The 14,186-nt window shown below is 49.1% G+C and overlaps 2 protein-coding genes across 2 annotated transcripts; both read left to right on the top strand.

Moving 5' to 3' along the window:
* LOC8054853 (UDP-glycosyltransferase 74E2) lies at positions 6,696-8,427 on the top strand. Its single transcript, XM_002462630.2, has one exon. It carries the CDS (start codon positions 6,864-6,866, stop codon positions 8,307-8,309), a length of 1,446 nt encoding a protein of 481 aa, XP_002462675.1. The 5' UTR covers positions 6,696-6,863; the 3' UTR covers positions 8,310-8,427.
* Positions 12,623-14,186, top strand: LOC8059011 (UDP-glycosyltransferase 74F1). Its single transcript, XM_002462629.1, has 2 exons — positions 12,623-13,297; positions 13,458-14,186. The coding sequence occupies exons 1-2, from the start codon at positions 12,623-12,625 to the stop codon at positions 14,184-14,186; spliced, it is 1,404 nt and encodes a 467-aa protein (XP_002462674.1).

Here is a 14,186-nt window from a genome sequence, read left to right as displayed (position 1 = left end):
GCTTCACCGCCATGACCGCAGAGGAGGCGTAGATCCGATCTGTGCCGATCACTTCTTCACCGACGTCGGCTGCGGCTCCAACCACGCTGGCTACGGTTTCGACCACACCAGCAGCGTCTCCGACCACGCCGACAACGCGTCGCCGCTTCTCTGCTACAAAGGGAGGCAAATCAACGACACCGACCTGCTCAGCCTATCAACCAAGTTGTTTGGCCTACTTGCTCTGACCACGAGTCGCAATAATAATCGCCGCGAAGAACGGCGCTACGACAACCGCGACCACCGTCACGATAACAAGTCCAAAAGCTCGAGGGCCAGACAATTTTATCGTCACCGACTAGACTTTCATCCAAAGATAAGTACACTTCTAATATCTTATTTATTTTTGGCATAATATTTTTAATATTATTATTCTTCAAAAGAACTTTTTTAGCCGACTAGTTTTTTCTCCTACACGAGCTTTCCAGAGCCGGTACTGTCTCCGACTCCTCCCCACACGTGCACGAGATCCGCCCTCTGCGTTCCGGGTGGTCGGCAGTACTCTCTGACGTGGCAGACAATCCTACGCATGCCTAGGTTCCGCACCTCATGCTGATTGTTGGCTAGACCAGAGCTGGTACAAGCTCTAGGATGAATTAATTACTCGTGCTAATTTTATAATAAAAAATCTAAAACTTATCTCAGTACTGATTTTTTATCTAAAGTTTATTTATACATCATGTACTACCTATTCTTTATATTTATTTTTCAGGGGTTTGGCCCAGTCGACAAGCTACGCTCGGGGACTCGTCGACTATTCCCTACGCTGTGCCCGGGGACTGCTCCGACCACCGAGCACGTTTACGTTCCCAACCACGCTCGGGGACTTGTCGACTACTCTCTATGCTGTGCTCGAAGACTGTGCCGACCACCGAGCACGTTTACGTTCCCAACCACGCTCGGGGACTTGTCCACCGGTCCCTACGCCGTGCTCGGAGACTGTGCCGACCACCGAGCACTATACGCTCGGGGACTGGTCGACCAGCTCACCAATTTAAGAACTTGGGGACTGCACCGACCACCGAGCACTATACGCTCGGGGACTGGTCGACCAACCCACCAATTTGAGAATTCGGGGACTGTACCGACCACCGAGCGTTATATGCTCGGAGACTGGTCGATTAGTCTATTCAATTGCAGACGAGCATGATATGCTCGGGGACTGGTAAATTCAATTTTTTAGACCTTGCTACAAGGCTCATACTTCGCCTTCCAGCAAGCTCGGGGACTACATCGGTACGATGCATCTGGCGATGCATCTCAGTTTCAGAATTTCTTTGAGGACTTTTCTTTTGACCCTGGCACCACGTGCCTACGTCACCTACTACCAGGCTCGGAGACTAAGTGGGCACACTTCACCTTGCGGTGAATATGCTTGCTTTTTGAAAGACTATACTTTTCAGAAAAGTAAAGTGGGCACACTTCACCAGGAAAGAAATCTTTTTTGATTAAGAGCACCATGCATTCTTCGAACAACCTGCTTCTTCGATGTCAATGTTGATCAACTATCTTTTGAGTCGGTCAAAATACCGTTGCAACTGTTTGGACGAATTTCCTGCTTATTGAAGACGTTAAGCCTCACTGATCGAAGAAGCTCAAGACGGCGTGTTACATCACAATACATGGTGCTCGGGGACTAGCTGTGGGGGTATAAACCCCTATACCCTCATGGTCCTATATGGGCCGCACCATCAGAGGTGGCTCGGCCCACAGGATGAAGACGTGCGGCGCACGACTGGTCGGCGTGCACCGCAAGACTACAAGATATTGTACCAAATAGGATAGTTTACTTGTAACTCTGTCCCTTCACGATATATAAGGAGGGGCAGGGGTCCCCTAGAGGACAATATGATACATACGATTCTCTCAACACAAATCAATACAACCAGACGCAGGACGTAGGTATTACGCCAACTCGGCGGCCGGTGGCTGGACTTCTTTCAGTCTCTTCTTTTGTCCCCAGCCCAAAACAATTGGGCCAGAAAGCTGCTCGGGACCAACTTTCCCAATTTGCTGCAGGGAGAAACAGACTGGATCACTACAATCTCTGTTACTTGCAAACCCTCCCCTAACAAAGCCTGTCCCCTCCTGGACTCTGAACTGTCAGGGCCCAAAGAATTGGAACATGCTGTACAAGATGAGGAGTTAGAAGAGGTTGAGGAAATATCACCTATCAGAAAGAAATCCAGGAAAGGAAAGAGTGAGACTCCAATCGTTGAATCTCTTGTGCGACGCAGTACTAGAGTTAGAATCAGCTGTAATGGATTCAAAACTCCAAACTGCAAATCTAAGAACTGTTTGGGCTGCTCCTCCGAAATACCAACTCTATCCCCGGCATCTTTGAGGAAAATTGGAATGTCCATGTGTGACCTGAGTGAGGAACAACTTGGTGAAGCTATGCTGATGGGTAAGAAGAACCTAGACCCCATTGGGAAGAAGATAAAGAAGAACAAGGAGGAGAAAAAAAAGAAGAAAAAGAAGGATGACAAGGAGGACAATGAAGACAAAAACTAACCCCAAGATGAGAGTGGTACTGAGTAGTTTCTTTTGCTTTTCCTTTGTTAGTCAAGTCTGTCCAGGAATCCCCTGCTACTTTCTCTTTTGTAAGCCCCAGCTGTGGGATCTGTTTAGTTGGTTGTTTGAAAACTGGTACCCTTTTATGCTAGACTTTTTTAAGGTTCATCTTTTAATTTTACTGCCCTTTGTTTTGTTTGCTATTGGCTTTTCCTTCTTAGTTTGCTTAGGGGGTCTTTCTGGCTTCTTAAAGCTTCCCCACTTTTTTTGGTGCTGGGTTTGGGTCCATCTTAAAAGGACCTCTCTCTACTTCGAATTTATCGACTTTGATCTATGGAAGGAACTAGATCCTGGAAAATCCTGAACTGGAATGTTAGAGGATTGAATTCGGACAAAAAATGGAATTCAGTCAGAGACAAAGTGGTGGAGAGTGGGAGTGAAATTATTTGCCTACAAGAAACCAAAAAGGAAAGTTTTGACTCAGGTTTCATCAAGAACATCTGCCCCCTGGACTTTGACTCTTTTGAATATCTCCCCTCGGTGGGAGCCTCAGGTGGTATTCTAGTGGTGTGGAAGAGCAGTGCCTTCACTGGACATATGGTGTTTTCCAACAATTTTGCAATTTCCATTGAATTCACCTCCAGACTTAGTAATGAGCTTTGGCTGCTGACAGTTGTCTATGCGCCATGCACGCCAGGAGGAAAAAGAGCCTTCCTTGAGTGGTTTAGAGAAATTGAAATGCCACCAGATTTAGACTGGCTCATAGTTTGAGACTTTAATTTAATTAGAAGACCTTCTGACAGAAATAGAGAAGGGGCAGACACAAATGAAATGTTTCTCTTCAATGAAGCCATTAACAAACTAGGTTTAATTGAGCTTCCACTTCATGGGAGGCACTTCACTTGGACAAACAAGCAGTTCCCTCCTTTGCTTGAAAGATTGGATTGGTTCTTCTCCTCAACCTCTTGGCTAACTAAATTCCCCAACTCCTTAGCAAAGACCCTGGTGATGGAGACGTCTGATCATTGGCCTTGCGTAATAGAAGTCGGCACTAAAATCTCCAAGGGTGCACTGTTTCGGTTTGAAAACTACTGGCTTAGTCATGATGATTTTGCTACAGTAGCTGTTAATGGTTGGTCAGCTTCAGAAAATATATCAGATGCAGCCAAGCTGCTGACTGCAAAGTTCAAAAACCTAAGGAAGGAACTGAGGATGTGGAAGTTTCAAATATCAAAACTTGCTCTAGTAATAGAAAACACAAAATTGGTCCTCTTCTTCTTGGAGTCAATCGAGGTGTTGAGAGATCTGTCCCTGCCCGAATGGAATTTCAGAAATATAGTGAGTGCAAAGCTTATTTCCCTCTTAAAACAACAAAGGACATACTGGAAACAAAGAGGGAAAATTAGATGGGTCAGGGAGGGAGATGCTGGTACAAAGTTCTTTCATGCCCATGCCACCATAAGGAATAGGAAAAACACAATAACAACTCTGATGGATAGCCAAGGAAACATTCATCAGACCCATGAACTCAAGGCACAATTCATTTGGGAGGCCTTCAAGGACAGAATGGGAAAGTCAGAATTCAACCATATGATCTTCAATCTTAATGAGCTTCTTCAACCGATTGAGGGACTGAATAACTTGGAGAACCCCTTTTCTAAGGAAGAGATAGATAACATTGTGGCTGGTCTTCCAAACAATAAATCCCCTGGTCCAGATGGCTTCACCAATGAATTCCTAAAGGGATGCTGGCCATTAATAGCTCAAGACTTCTACAATCTTTGCAACAGTTTCTTTGAACTTCAAGTTGGTCTGAGAAGCATCAATAGTTCTTTCATTGTTCTAATTCCAAAGAAGGATGGACCACAAACTGTTGCTGATTATAGGCCAATTTCTCTTCTTAACTCCTCTTTGAAGCTGCTAACCAAACTGTTGGCAAATAGACTCCAGGGCTGCATCAAGAGAATCATCCATGCCAATCAGTACGGCTTCATCAGATCTAGAACGATACAGGACTGCCTGGCCTGGGCCCTTGAATACTTGCATAACTGTCACAAGTCCAAGAAAGATCTGATCATCCTAAAATTGGACTTTGAAAAGGCTTTTGATAAAGTAGAGCACTCGGCCATCCTAGAGATACTCAAAGCAAAAGGCTTCGGGCAGAAATGGATTAGCTGGATTCAGGAAATCCTGGGATCAGGAACCTCTGCAGTGCTGCTAAATGGGGTACCAGGAAAGGTGTTTCACTGTAAAAGAGGGGTCAGGCAAGGGGATCCACTATCACCTCTTCTATTTGTCATAGTGGCTGACCTTCTTCAATCCATTCTCAACAAAGCTAAAGAACAAGGCCTTCTTAAGCTTCCAATTCCCCTGAGATACACTGCTGATTTCCCCATAATTCAGTATGCTGATGACACTCTATTGGTGATGGAGGCATGTGCTACACAACTCTGGACGCTCAAAGCTCTTTTGCATTCTTTTGGAGAATCAACAGGGCTGAAAGTAAATTATGCGAAGTCTATAATGGTTCTCATTAACACAAGCCAGGAAAAGTTACAGCATTTGGCAAGGACTTTCAACTGTGATACGGGCACTCTGCCATTTACCTACCTCGGTCTGCCTCTTAGCCTTACAAAGCCAAGGATAATTGATTTCTCGCCTCTGGTTAATAGATGTGAAAGGAGACTAGCTGCAACTTCAACCTTCTTAAGCCAAGCAGGAAGACTGGAAGTCACTAACTCAATCTTCACATCTCTCCCAACCTTCTGCATGAGCACCTTTCTCCTGCAACAATCGGTGATTGAGCAAATTGATAAGTTTCGAAAATTGTGTCTTTGGAGAGGTGCAGATGTCAATGCAAAACAGAGGCCTAAAGCAGCTTGGACAATGGTATGTCGATCAAAACAAGAAGGAGGATTGGGAGTAATTAACATCAAGACTCAAAATGAGAGTCTTCTTTTGAAACATTTACATAAATTCTTCAACAAAGATGACACACCTTGGGTCTCCCTTGTCTGGGAAAAATACTATGGCTCAGGGAATCTTCCAGGTAACTCAAAGAAGGGATCCTTCTGGTGGAGGGACATTTTAAAGCTCCTAGATAAGTTTAAAGGAATTGCAAGAGTGGAAGTAAGAAATGGCAGATCTTGCCAACTTTGGGGTGATCTCTGGGAGGAGGATCTTCTCAAGCATAAGTTTCCAGAGCTTTTTTCTTTTGCAAAAAAGAAGGAAAACACCTTCGCAGATGCCTTAAACCAAGTCCCCATTCATGGTCTCTTTCACTTACCACTGTCTGAACAAGCTCATAGACAAATGACTCAGTTACAAACTTGCCTTGAGGGTTTCCAGCTTATGCACACTCCGGATAGATGGATCTATATCTGGAACTCGGCTGATTTCTCAGTTAAAAAAGCTTATCAGTGTCTCAGTGGTCATTCAACTCTTCACCCGGTCTACAAATGGCTTTGGCGTTGCTCCTGTCAAAACACGCACAAAGTCTTCTTCTGGTTACTAATAAAGGATAGACTAAGTACTCGGGAGCTGCTAAGAAGGAAGCGAATGGCACTGCCAGATTATAGCTGTGTCCTCTGCAATGACTCTTTGGATGAATCTCTGGCACATCTCTTTTTAGTCTGTCCATTTGCCATTCAATGCTGGGCCTGGATCAATGTTCAAGTGGATCAAAGCTTAAGCCCTTTTCAAATTTTAGAAAGCTTCAAGGCGCAGCTTCAAGTTCCCTTCTTCATGGAAATCATTATCTTAATGTCATGGGCAATCTGAAAGATAAGAAATGACAACATCTTTCGACAAATAAACCTAAGCTTTCAATCAGCCAAAGATTTCTTCAGGGCTGAACTTCAGCTTTTAGTTCTGAGAATAAGACGAAGGTTCTTCCAAGGTCTCAATCAATGGATAGCAAGTTTATCTTAGCTTGGTCTCTCTCTGTGTTAGCTTTTATTTTCTTCTCCTCCTTTGTCTCCTAGTCGTGCTTCCGGCTGACCCCTTCTCCCCCTTTTCTTTTCTTTGCCGGCTACTTTGTAATTTTGATTCCTTTTAATAAAATTCCTGTAGGGATGCAAATCCCTCCAGTTCCGTCAAAAAAAAACGAGCTCCGATCCTTCTCACCGAATTCAATAGAAACAGTTGGCCGCTTGGGCTTTGCTTCAGCATCTGATGAATTCTTTTCGACGGACGTCTATCTATATATATAGAGAAACACCTGCAGTCTCGTACTTCCGAACAACATCGTCGCCATTGTTGCAAATCATACATCTGTGGTAGAATCATCACATTCATTTATCAGCTGAACCATGGCGGCGAGGACGTCGTCGTCCGACCAAAGCGTAGTCCACGTCCTTCTCCTCCCATTCCCCACGCAGGGCCACATCAACCCGCTCCTCCAGTTCGGCAAGCGGCTCGCCGCCCGCAGCGGCGTCCGGTGCACCCTGGCGGCGACCCGTTTCATCATCAACTCGACCAAGCCGACCCCAAGCTCCGTCCACGTCGCCGCCATCTCCGACGGCTGCGACGAGCGCGGGCCCGACGAGCTCGGCGGGATGGGCGTCCCCTACTTCGAGCGCATCGAGTCGGCCGGCTCCGAGACGCTGGACGCGCTCCTCCTGTCGGAGTCGGAGCTGGGGCGGCCCGTCCACGTGGTGGTGTACGACGCGTTCGCCCCGTGGGCGCAGCGCGTGGCGCGGCGGCGCGGCGCGGCGTCCGCCGCGTTCCTCACGCAGCCGTGCGCCGTGGACATCCTGTACGCGCACGCGTGGACCGGCCGGGTGCCGCCCCCGCCGCTGCTGCGCCCGAAGGAGGAGGAGGAGGAGGAGGAGGTGCTGCGGGACCTGCCCGGGCTGTCCACCCAGCTCGAGGTCGGCGACGTGCCCACGTTCTTGGCTGACACCAGCTACCCCCCGTGCTTCCGCGAGCTGCTGGTGAACCAGTTCCTGGGGCTGGACACCGCCGACCACGTGCTCGTCAACTCGTTCTACGACCTGGAGCCGCAGGAAGCGGAGTACCTGGCGGCTACGTGGAGAGCCAGGATGGTGGGGCCGACCGTCCCGTCGGCGTTCCTCGACAACCGCCTGCCGGACGACGTGTCCTACGGCATCCACCTGCACGTCCCAATGGCGGCAGAGAGCAAGGCGTGGCTGGACGCCCAGCAGGCGCGGTCCGTCCTGTACGTCTCCTTCGGCAGCATGGCGTCGCTGGGTGCCGACCAGATGGGCGAGATCGCCGAGGGCCTCTACGGCAGCGGCAAGCCCTTCCTGTGGGTGGTCCGGGCAACGGAGACCGGCAAGCTACCCGAGGGCTTCGCCGACAAGGCCAGGGAGGCCAGCAGGGGGCTCCTGGTGTCGTGGTGCCCGCAGCTGGAGGTCCTAGCGCACCCCGCCGTCGGCTGCTTCTTCACGCACTGCGGCTGGAACTCGACGGTGGAGGCGCTCAGCGCCGGCGTGCCCATGGTGGCGATGCCGGACTGGTCGGACCAGACGACGAACGCCAAGTACATCCAGGACGTGTGGCGCGTCGGCGTACGGGTGCGGCCGGATGCGCGGGGGGTGGTGAGGAGCGAGGAGGTGGAGAGGTGCGTGCGGGACGTCATGGAGGGGGAGATGGGCAAGGAGTTTAGGAACAGAGCTTTGGACTGGAGCGGCAAGGCGAGGAAGGCCATGAGTGAAGGCGGTAGCTCGGATGTCGCCATCGCAGACTTCCTATCCTGTTTTGGACACTCCACTCCTGTGACTCCGGCTAACTGATTGCACATGGCCGGATACGGATACACCGTTTGATGTCTCGTTCGTTGCTATACGGTTTCACCTCTTAATATATACAAAGATATCCGCGTCTCCTATACATTTAAAGAGATGATCGATACATATGGAGGCTCTCATTTCTAGGGTATAAATAATAAATTGCACCCCAAAATTTTGTGAACACAAAATATAAATTGTTATTTGGTAAGGCGTGTGCAATATAGCATAAGCACTCAAGTGATGTTAAAGTATAAGCAAATTGTCTTCTATTCTTAAAAGACGAGCAATCGGGCCGCTCGGACCGGCACGACATGACACAGAAGGACCCGCGGGGCGGTCGGGCCTCGTGCCTAGCCGACGGCCCAGACACGAAACTCTACGTCTTTTTTGTGCCAGGCTGGCCTAAAAAGCACGACCAATCTTATAGCGCGGGCCTGACCCATAAATCGCACAGTCGCTACATAGGGACTTAGGGAGCAGGGAGGAAGAGGAGAAGGGCGTGGCCACGCGCCTAGTCTATGACGAGGTCCTTAAGCATGGGGCCGGCGAAGGAGGCGACGTAGTTGGGCATTGGAATCTGGTTGAGCGGAGGCGTGCGTCGGGGGAGGGAGGCTTGCATCACGCTCGGCCGACGGTCGCTTACGCGTCAGAGAAAAGGAGGTGCGTCTGGATCCAACGTGGAGAGAGGGGAAGCAGCAGAGTCACAACCTAAGGGGATGCAGACGGAGATGGAGTGGAAGCGGTGTAGTCGCAACCTAGAAGGGGATGTGGAGTGGACGAGACGATGATAGTGGATGGGTGTTCAAAATGACCGAGTTAGTGTATGGGCCAGATTGGGATTTAGTATTGGTGTTGGGCTATAGACATAGCGGGCCTTCACTAGGCCTTTGGTTATTTATCGGGCCGTGTCGTGCTACCCGACAGGCTAAGGTGGTAGCCCAAGCACGACCTATGCTTCGTGCCGTGCCTGGCATGGACTAGTGGAGGTCGTGTTGGACCGTCTGCCTGCAGGTTATATGCTCATCTTTACCTATTCTGTTAGTTTAAAACTTTTAGTTTAGCTGCATGCAACTCACAACTCAATACGATACAACAGGACCAGAGATCTCAAATTTGAATCCAACTATGAAAAAAGTATTGTAGCCAGCTCATATATATTGTGGTTTATCTAGGGCCTTGGTGCCATCGTACGTTGAGAAGTTCGTCGCTTTGCGCTACACTGAAAGGTTAGAAAACACATAATCTTGTAGACACCTTAGAGCTTCACTCGGGCTCTATATTCGAGCATAAATATTTGATGTCTGATCGAGATATATATGCAAGAGCATGAAAATATATAAATAGAGAAATCGGTCTAAAATACTACTATGCCACACCAACTTAGAGCTTATAATTAGCAGAGCTCTCAAAACAGATGGTGCACCATGGCCATGGAGACGGGAAAACGGCATTGCTTCTGCTGCTGTGATCTTCTAATCGTAGCTAGTACTGTAATGCGTACGGAATAGCGCGTAGCCTAGCGCGGTTACTGTCATGCATTGATGCATGCGAGCAGAGCAGTATAGGTAGCTGCCGCGCGCCCGTTGTGGTCAACTTGGCCCCGCAACCGCAAGCACGGCGCGCCGCCCATTGCTGTTGCTGTCGCCGCGGCCGGCGCTTTGTCACTGTGCCGTCGCCTTCGGCGGCCAGTGTGTCTCCACTCTCTGCCTGTGTGTGATACAGGAGGCCCGGCGCTCGATCGACGAGACGGGCCGCGCGCGCGCCGTGAGCTCTGGCTCGGGGCCTCCTCGGGCTCAAGGCCCCTCGGGTATCGACGATTTGTCCCCATATACGTCAGAAAAGTGCGACAAAACCTTTGATGGGCCGAAACCGTTTGCCAGGCCCAATTAGCACCTTACCACTACATGTATCTGATTTACCAGGCCTAATGCTAATTTGTAAATAGCTAACTAAATGAGACATAAAAATAATAAAAAAAAATAAACACTATACTGAAAAGTTAAATGAGCTGTGAGAGAGATGTTTCTAGGACATCATGCTAGACTAGCTATTTAGGAGTCGCTAGCCATTTAATCTCTCTTCTTAATAGTCAATCAATTTTTTTTTCTAAACTAGCTTATTTGGAAACCATTGGAGATGCCCTTAACATACGAATAATCTTCTTTTTAGAATCATACGAACAACCTGCTGGGACTTGCCATGGTAGTGTTGATTGTGACATCCAGCATGACCCCTAGAGTACGTGGTTGCAGCCTCTGCTAGGAGGCCGGGGGCAATGGTCCTCGCAAGAGTCATGAGTCATGACATGACGGACCAGCATGTCATCAAAGATTCTCTTTCACAAAGGTGTTTTGTCATTTTGGTCACGATCAATAGAGGAGAGCATACCTGATCCCTAGAAGAAATCTCCTTTTATGCTTGCTTCTCTTACTACCAACATTTCACAGCATGTGCTTCTTATAAAAAAAACTTTTCACAGCATGCTTTGTATCACCATCCACATTTTCGTGAATTAACTTTTGCCTCTGTTAGTGCTAGTCACGTTGAAATGATGCAATGTTCATGTCTGAACAGAAATGCATCTCAACAGGAGTGGGATTAGTTATGTAGTCACTGTCAGATGCAATTCGTTGGGTGAAGCTAGGGAACCACAGTCATTTCCAGTAGCTATCGGGCATCTAGCTAGGTCTAGAGCAATAATAATGTTATTCTAGAAACTTGTGCACCACAATAACAAACATTCAAGAAGATACACATCGTCAAAAGCGTTATATTTTTATTGCAACACTGATGCTACGACATGTTTCTCTGATTCGGATTTCGGAGTGGCGGGTGATATATTACCATATTTGAATGATCGCTATCTAGGCTACTAGCAGGTGGGCGCTGAAAAATAGTATCTCCAGACTAAAAACATGTCGTAGCTACTAGCTAGAGGCAATATAACGCGGTCGACCTTGAGCTGACAGTATATTAGATCCAGTGTATAATTTTTAAAATTCGTCTCGCATATAGAGATAAGTTAGGGTTGCTTCGGCCTTCAGTTCAGTGGCGGAGCTAGCTCTGCCACAGCCATACCTTGAGTTTTATTTGCACATGTCTACTGTATCACGCACGTCATTTCATCAGCTTTCATCGCTACATACGTCAGTGCATCTACGTCATATCTCAGATCCTCACTTGTCCTCCACCACTAATAATACTTTTGCGTAATTTTATTTTAATTAATAGAAAAAACTACTTCAGCTTAGGCCTTGTTTAGTTCACCCCGAAAATCAAAAAGTTTTCAAAATTTCCTGTTACATCGAATCTTGCGGCACATTCATGAAGCATTAAATATAGACGAAAACAAAAATTAATTACACATTTTGTCTGTAAATCGCGAGACGAATCTTTTGACCCTAGTTAGTCTATGATTGGACAATATTTACCACAAACAAACGAAACTGCTATAATAACGAAATCCAAATTTTTTTCACATTTAAACAAGGACTTAATTTGCTTTGTCAACACAGCAACAACGCAAGGGCGTCTCTCTATATATATATAGCGTGGACCTCTTTCGTCTTTCCCTTGAATATCGGGCTAGCATTGTTACCACCCGCTGATACTACAACCATGGTGAACTACTCCGATCACAGCATCAGTGCCGGCCCTAGGGGGAGGGCAGGAGGTGCGACGGCCGAGGGCCCTCGCGAGATAGGGGCCCAAACCTATATATATAATACAATATACTCTTTAGTTATAATCTTTATTTATTAGTATATGTATATATATGGTGCAATGATTTATCATAAAAAAATCGTGAGCCAAAAGCAGTCAAGTCACCAATGCTCATACACGAGTTGCCACACATAGCGATCACGAGTCGTGATTAGACGCAGCGGCATCAGCGACACTTCACCAGTTCACCACGCGATCACGAGCTGTAGTGGATAATACCAAAACCTCTGCACCCGAGTTCTAGCCTTCCAAACTCCAAACGATACCGGCGACCAGCTGGCAGGGCTCGAAGAGGACTACAACATGTGATCTTTGTTATTTCCTTCTATCCTTTTATTTTTTGTGATTTGTGAATCTTAGTTCTGTTTATGTCCCAATTGTCTAGGCACTAGTTTTTTGTTCCATTTTTCTTGTAATTTAAGTTAGGTGTTAGAATTTTAGAATGTTACCTAAGAAACAATTGTCAAGGACCATGAAAAGAAAATGAAAAAGATAAGAAGAGCAGTTTGTCTATATATGACTGGATTTGCTTTCCCTTTACGAAAAAATTAACTTATATTATTATAAAATTTTATAGTTTAGGGGTCGTCGCAATGGCCCTCAAATTTGTAGGACCGGCACTGCACAGCATCCACATCCTGCTCCTGCCATACCCGTCCCAGGGCCACATCAATCCTCTCTTCCATTTCGCCAGGCGCCTCGCCAGCCACAGCGGCGTGCGTTGCACTCTCGCCGTCACCCGTTTCGTCGCCGGCTCGACCAGGCCAGCCACCGGCTCGGTCCACGTCGCCGTCTTCTCCGACGGCTGCGACGACAGCGGCCCCGACGGGGTAGGAGGGCACCGCGCGCCCTACTTCGGGCGGCTCAGCTCCGCCGGGCCGGGGTCGGTGGACCGGCTCCTCTGGTCGGAGTCGGAGCTGGGCCGGCCGGTGCACGTGGTGGTGTACGACGCGTTCCTGCCGTGGGCGCAGGGCGTGGCGCGGCGGCGCGGCGCGGCGTGCGCGGCGTTCCTCACGCAGACGTGCGCCGTGGACGTGCTGTACACGCACCTGCTGGCCGGCAGGATACCGTCGCCGCCGGTGAGGGATCAGGAGCTGCCGGAGGAGCTGGCAGGGCTGCCGGTCCGCCTCCAACTGACCGACCTGCCGACGTTCTTCGTTGACAAGAACCGTCCCCCGGGACTCTTGGAGTTGCTGACGAGCCAGTTCTTAGGTTTGGGCACCGCGGACCACGTGCTTGTCAATTCATTCTACGACTTGGAGCCGCAGGTGAGTGTGGGTGGCTCAGCGAAGCCCACACATGCACGCTGCACGCATGAAATTAAAAATGTCGTGCCACTGACTGATACTTGCGAGTGTGTGTGGACAAGCTAGCTAGCATAGTACAGACACTGGACACCATGTCATGCTCTGCATATCACATTCACAGGAAGCAGATTTCTTGGCTTCGACGTGGGGTGCCAAGACGGTCGGTCCAAACATGCCATCGGTGAACCTCGATCACCACCTTCCGGGCGACGACGACGACAATGTATCCTACGGCGTCCACCTCTACACCCCAATGGCGGCAGAGTGCAAGGCCTGGCTGGACGCCCACCCGGCGGTCTCCGTCGTGTACGTCTCCTTCGGCAGCATAGCCTCCCTAGGCGCGAGGCAGATGGAGGAAGTAGCCGAGGGGCTTTGCCGCAGCGGCATGCCGTTCCTGTGGGTGGTCAGTGCCACGGAGACCCGCAAGCTGCCCAAGAACTTCGCCGGCGGCGAGGGGCTCGTCGTGCCGTGGTGCCCGCAGCTGGAGGTTCTAGGGCACCCCTCGGTTGGGTGCTTCGTGACGCACGGCGGGTGGAACTCGACCTTGGAGGCGATCAGCTCCGGCGTGCCCATAGTGGCGATGCCGCACTGGTCGGACCAGCCGACGAACGCCAAGTACGTCCAGGACGTGTGGCGCGTCGGCGTGCGGGTACGGCCGGATTCCGATGGGGTGGTCACGAGGAAGGAGGTGGAGAGGTGTGTGCGGCAAGTGATGGAAGGGGAAAGGTGCGAGGAGTTCAGGCTGAAAGCTTTGGAGTGGAGTAAGAAGGCGAGGAAGGCAATGAACAGTGGTGGCAGCTCGGATATCAACATCTCGGATTTCCTCTCCAAGGTTAAGAGCCAGAAATAA

This window comes from Sorghum bicolor, chromosome 2 (genome assembly GCF_000003195.3).
Source record: "Sorghum bicolor cultivar BTx623 chromosome 2, Sorghum_bicolor_NCBIv3, whole genome shotgun sequence".
Lineage (NCBI taxonomy): Eukaryota > Viridiplantae > Streptophyta > Magnoliopsida > Poales > Poaceae > Sorghum > Sorghum bicolor.
This window is presented reverse-complemented; position numbering and strand designations above follow the sequence as displayed.

Excerpts from the sequence above, each read along its gene's own strand:
- LOC8054853 (XM_002462630.2), top strand. The coding sequence starts at position 6,864 with ATGGCGGCGAGGACGTCGTCGTCCGACCAAAGCGTAGTCCACGTCCTT.
- LOC8059011 (XM_002462629.1), top strand. The coding sequence starts at position 12,623 with ATGGCCCTCAAATTTGTAGGACCGGCACTGCACAGCATCCACATCCTG. Across the intron at positions 13,298-13,457 it reads TCTACGACTTGGAGCCGCAG|GAAGCAGATTTCTTGGCTTC; the intron begins GTGAGTGTGGGT and ends TCACATTCACAG.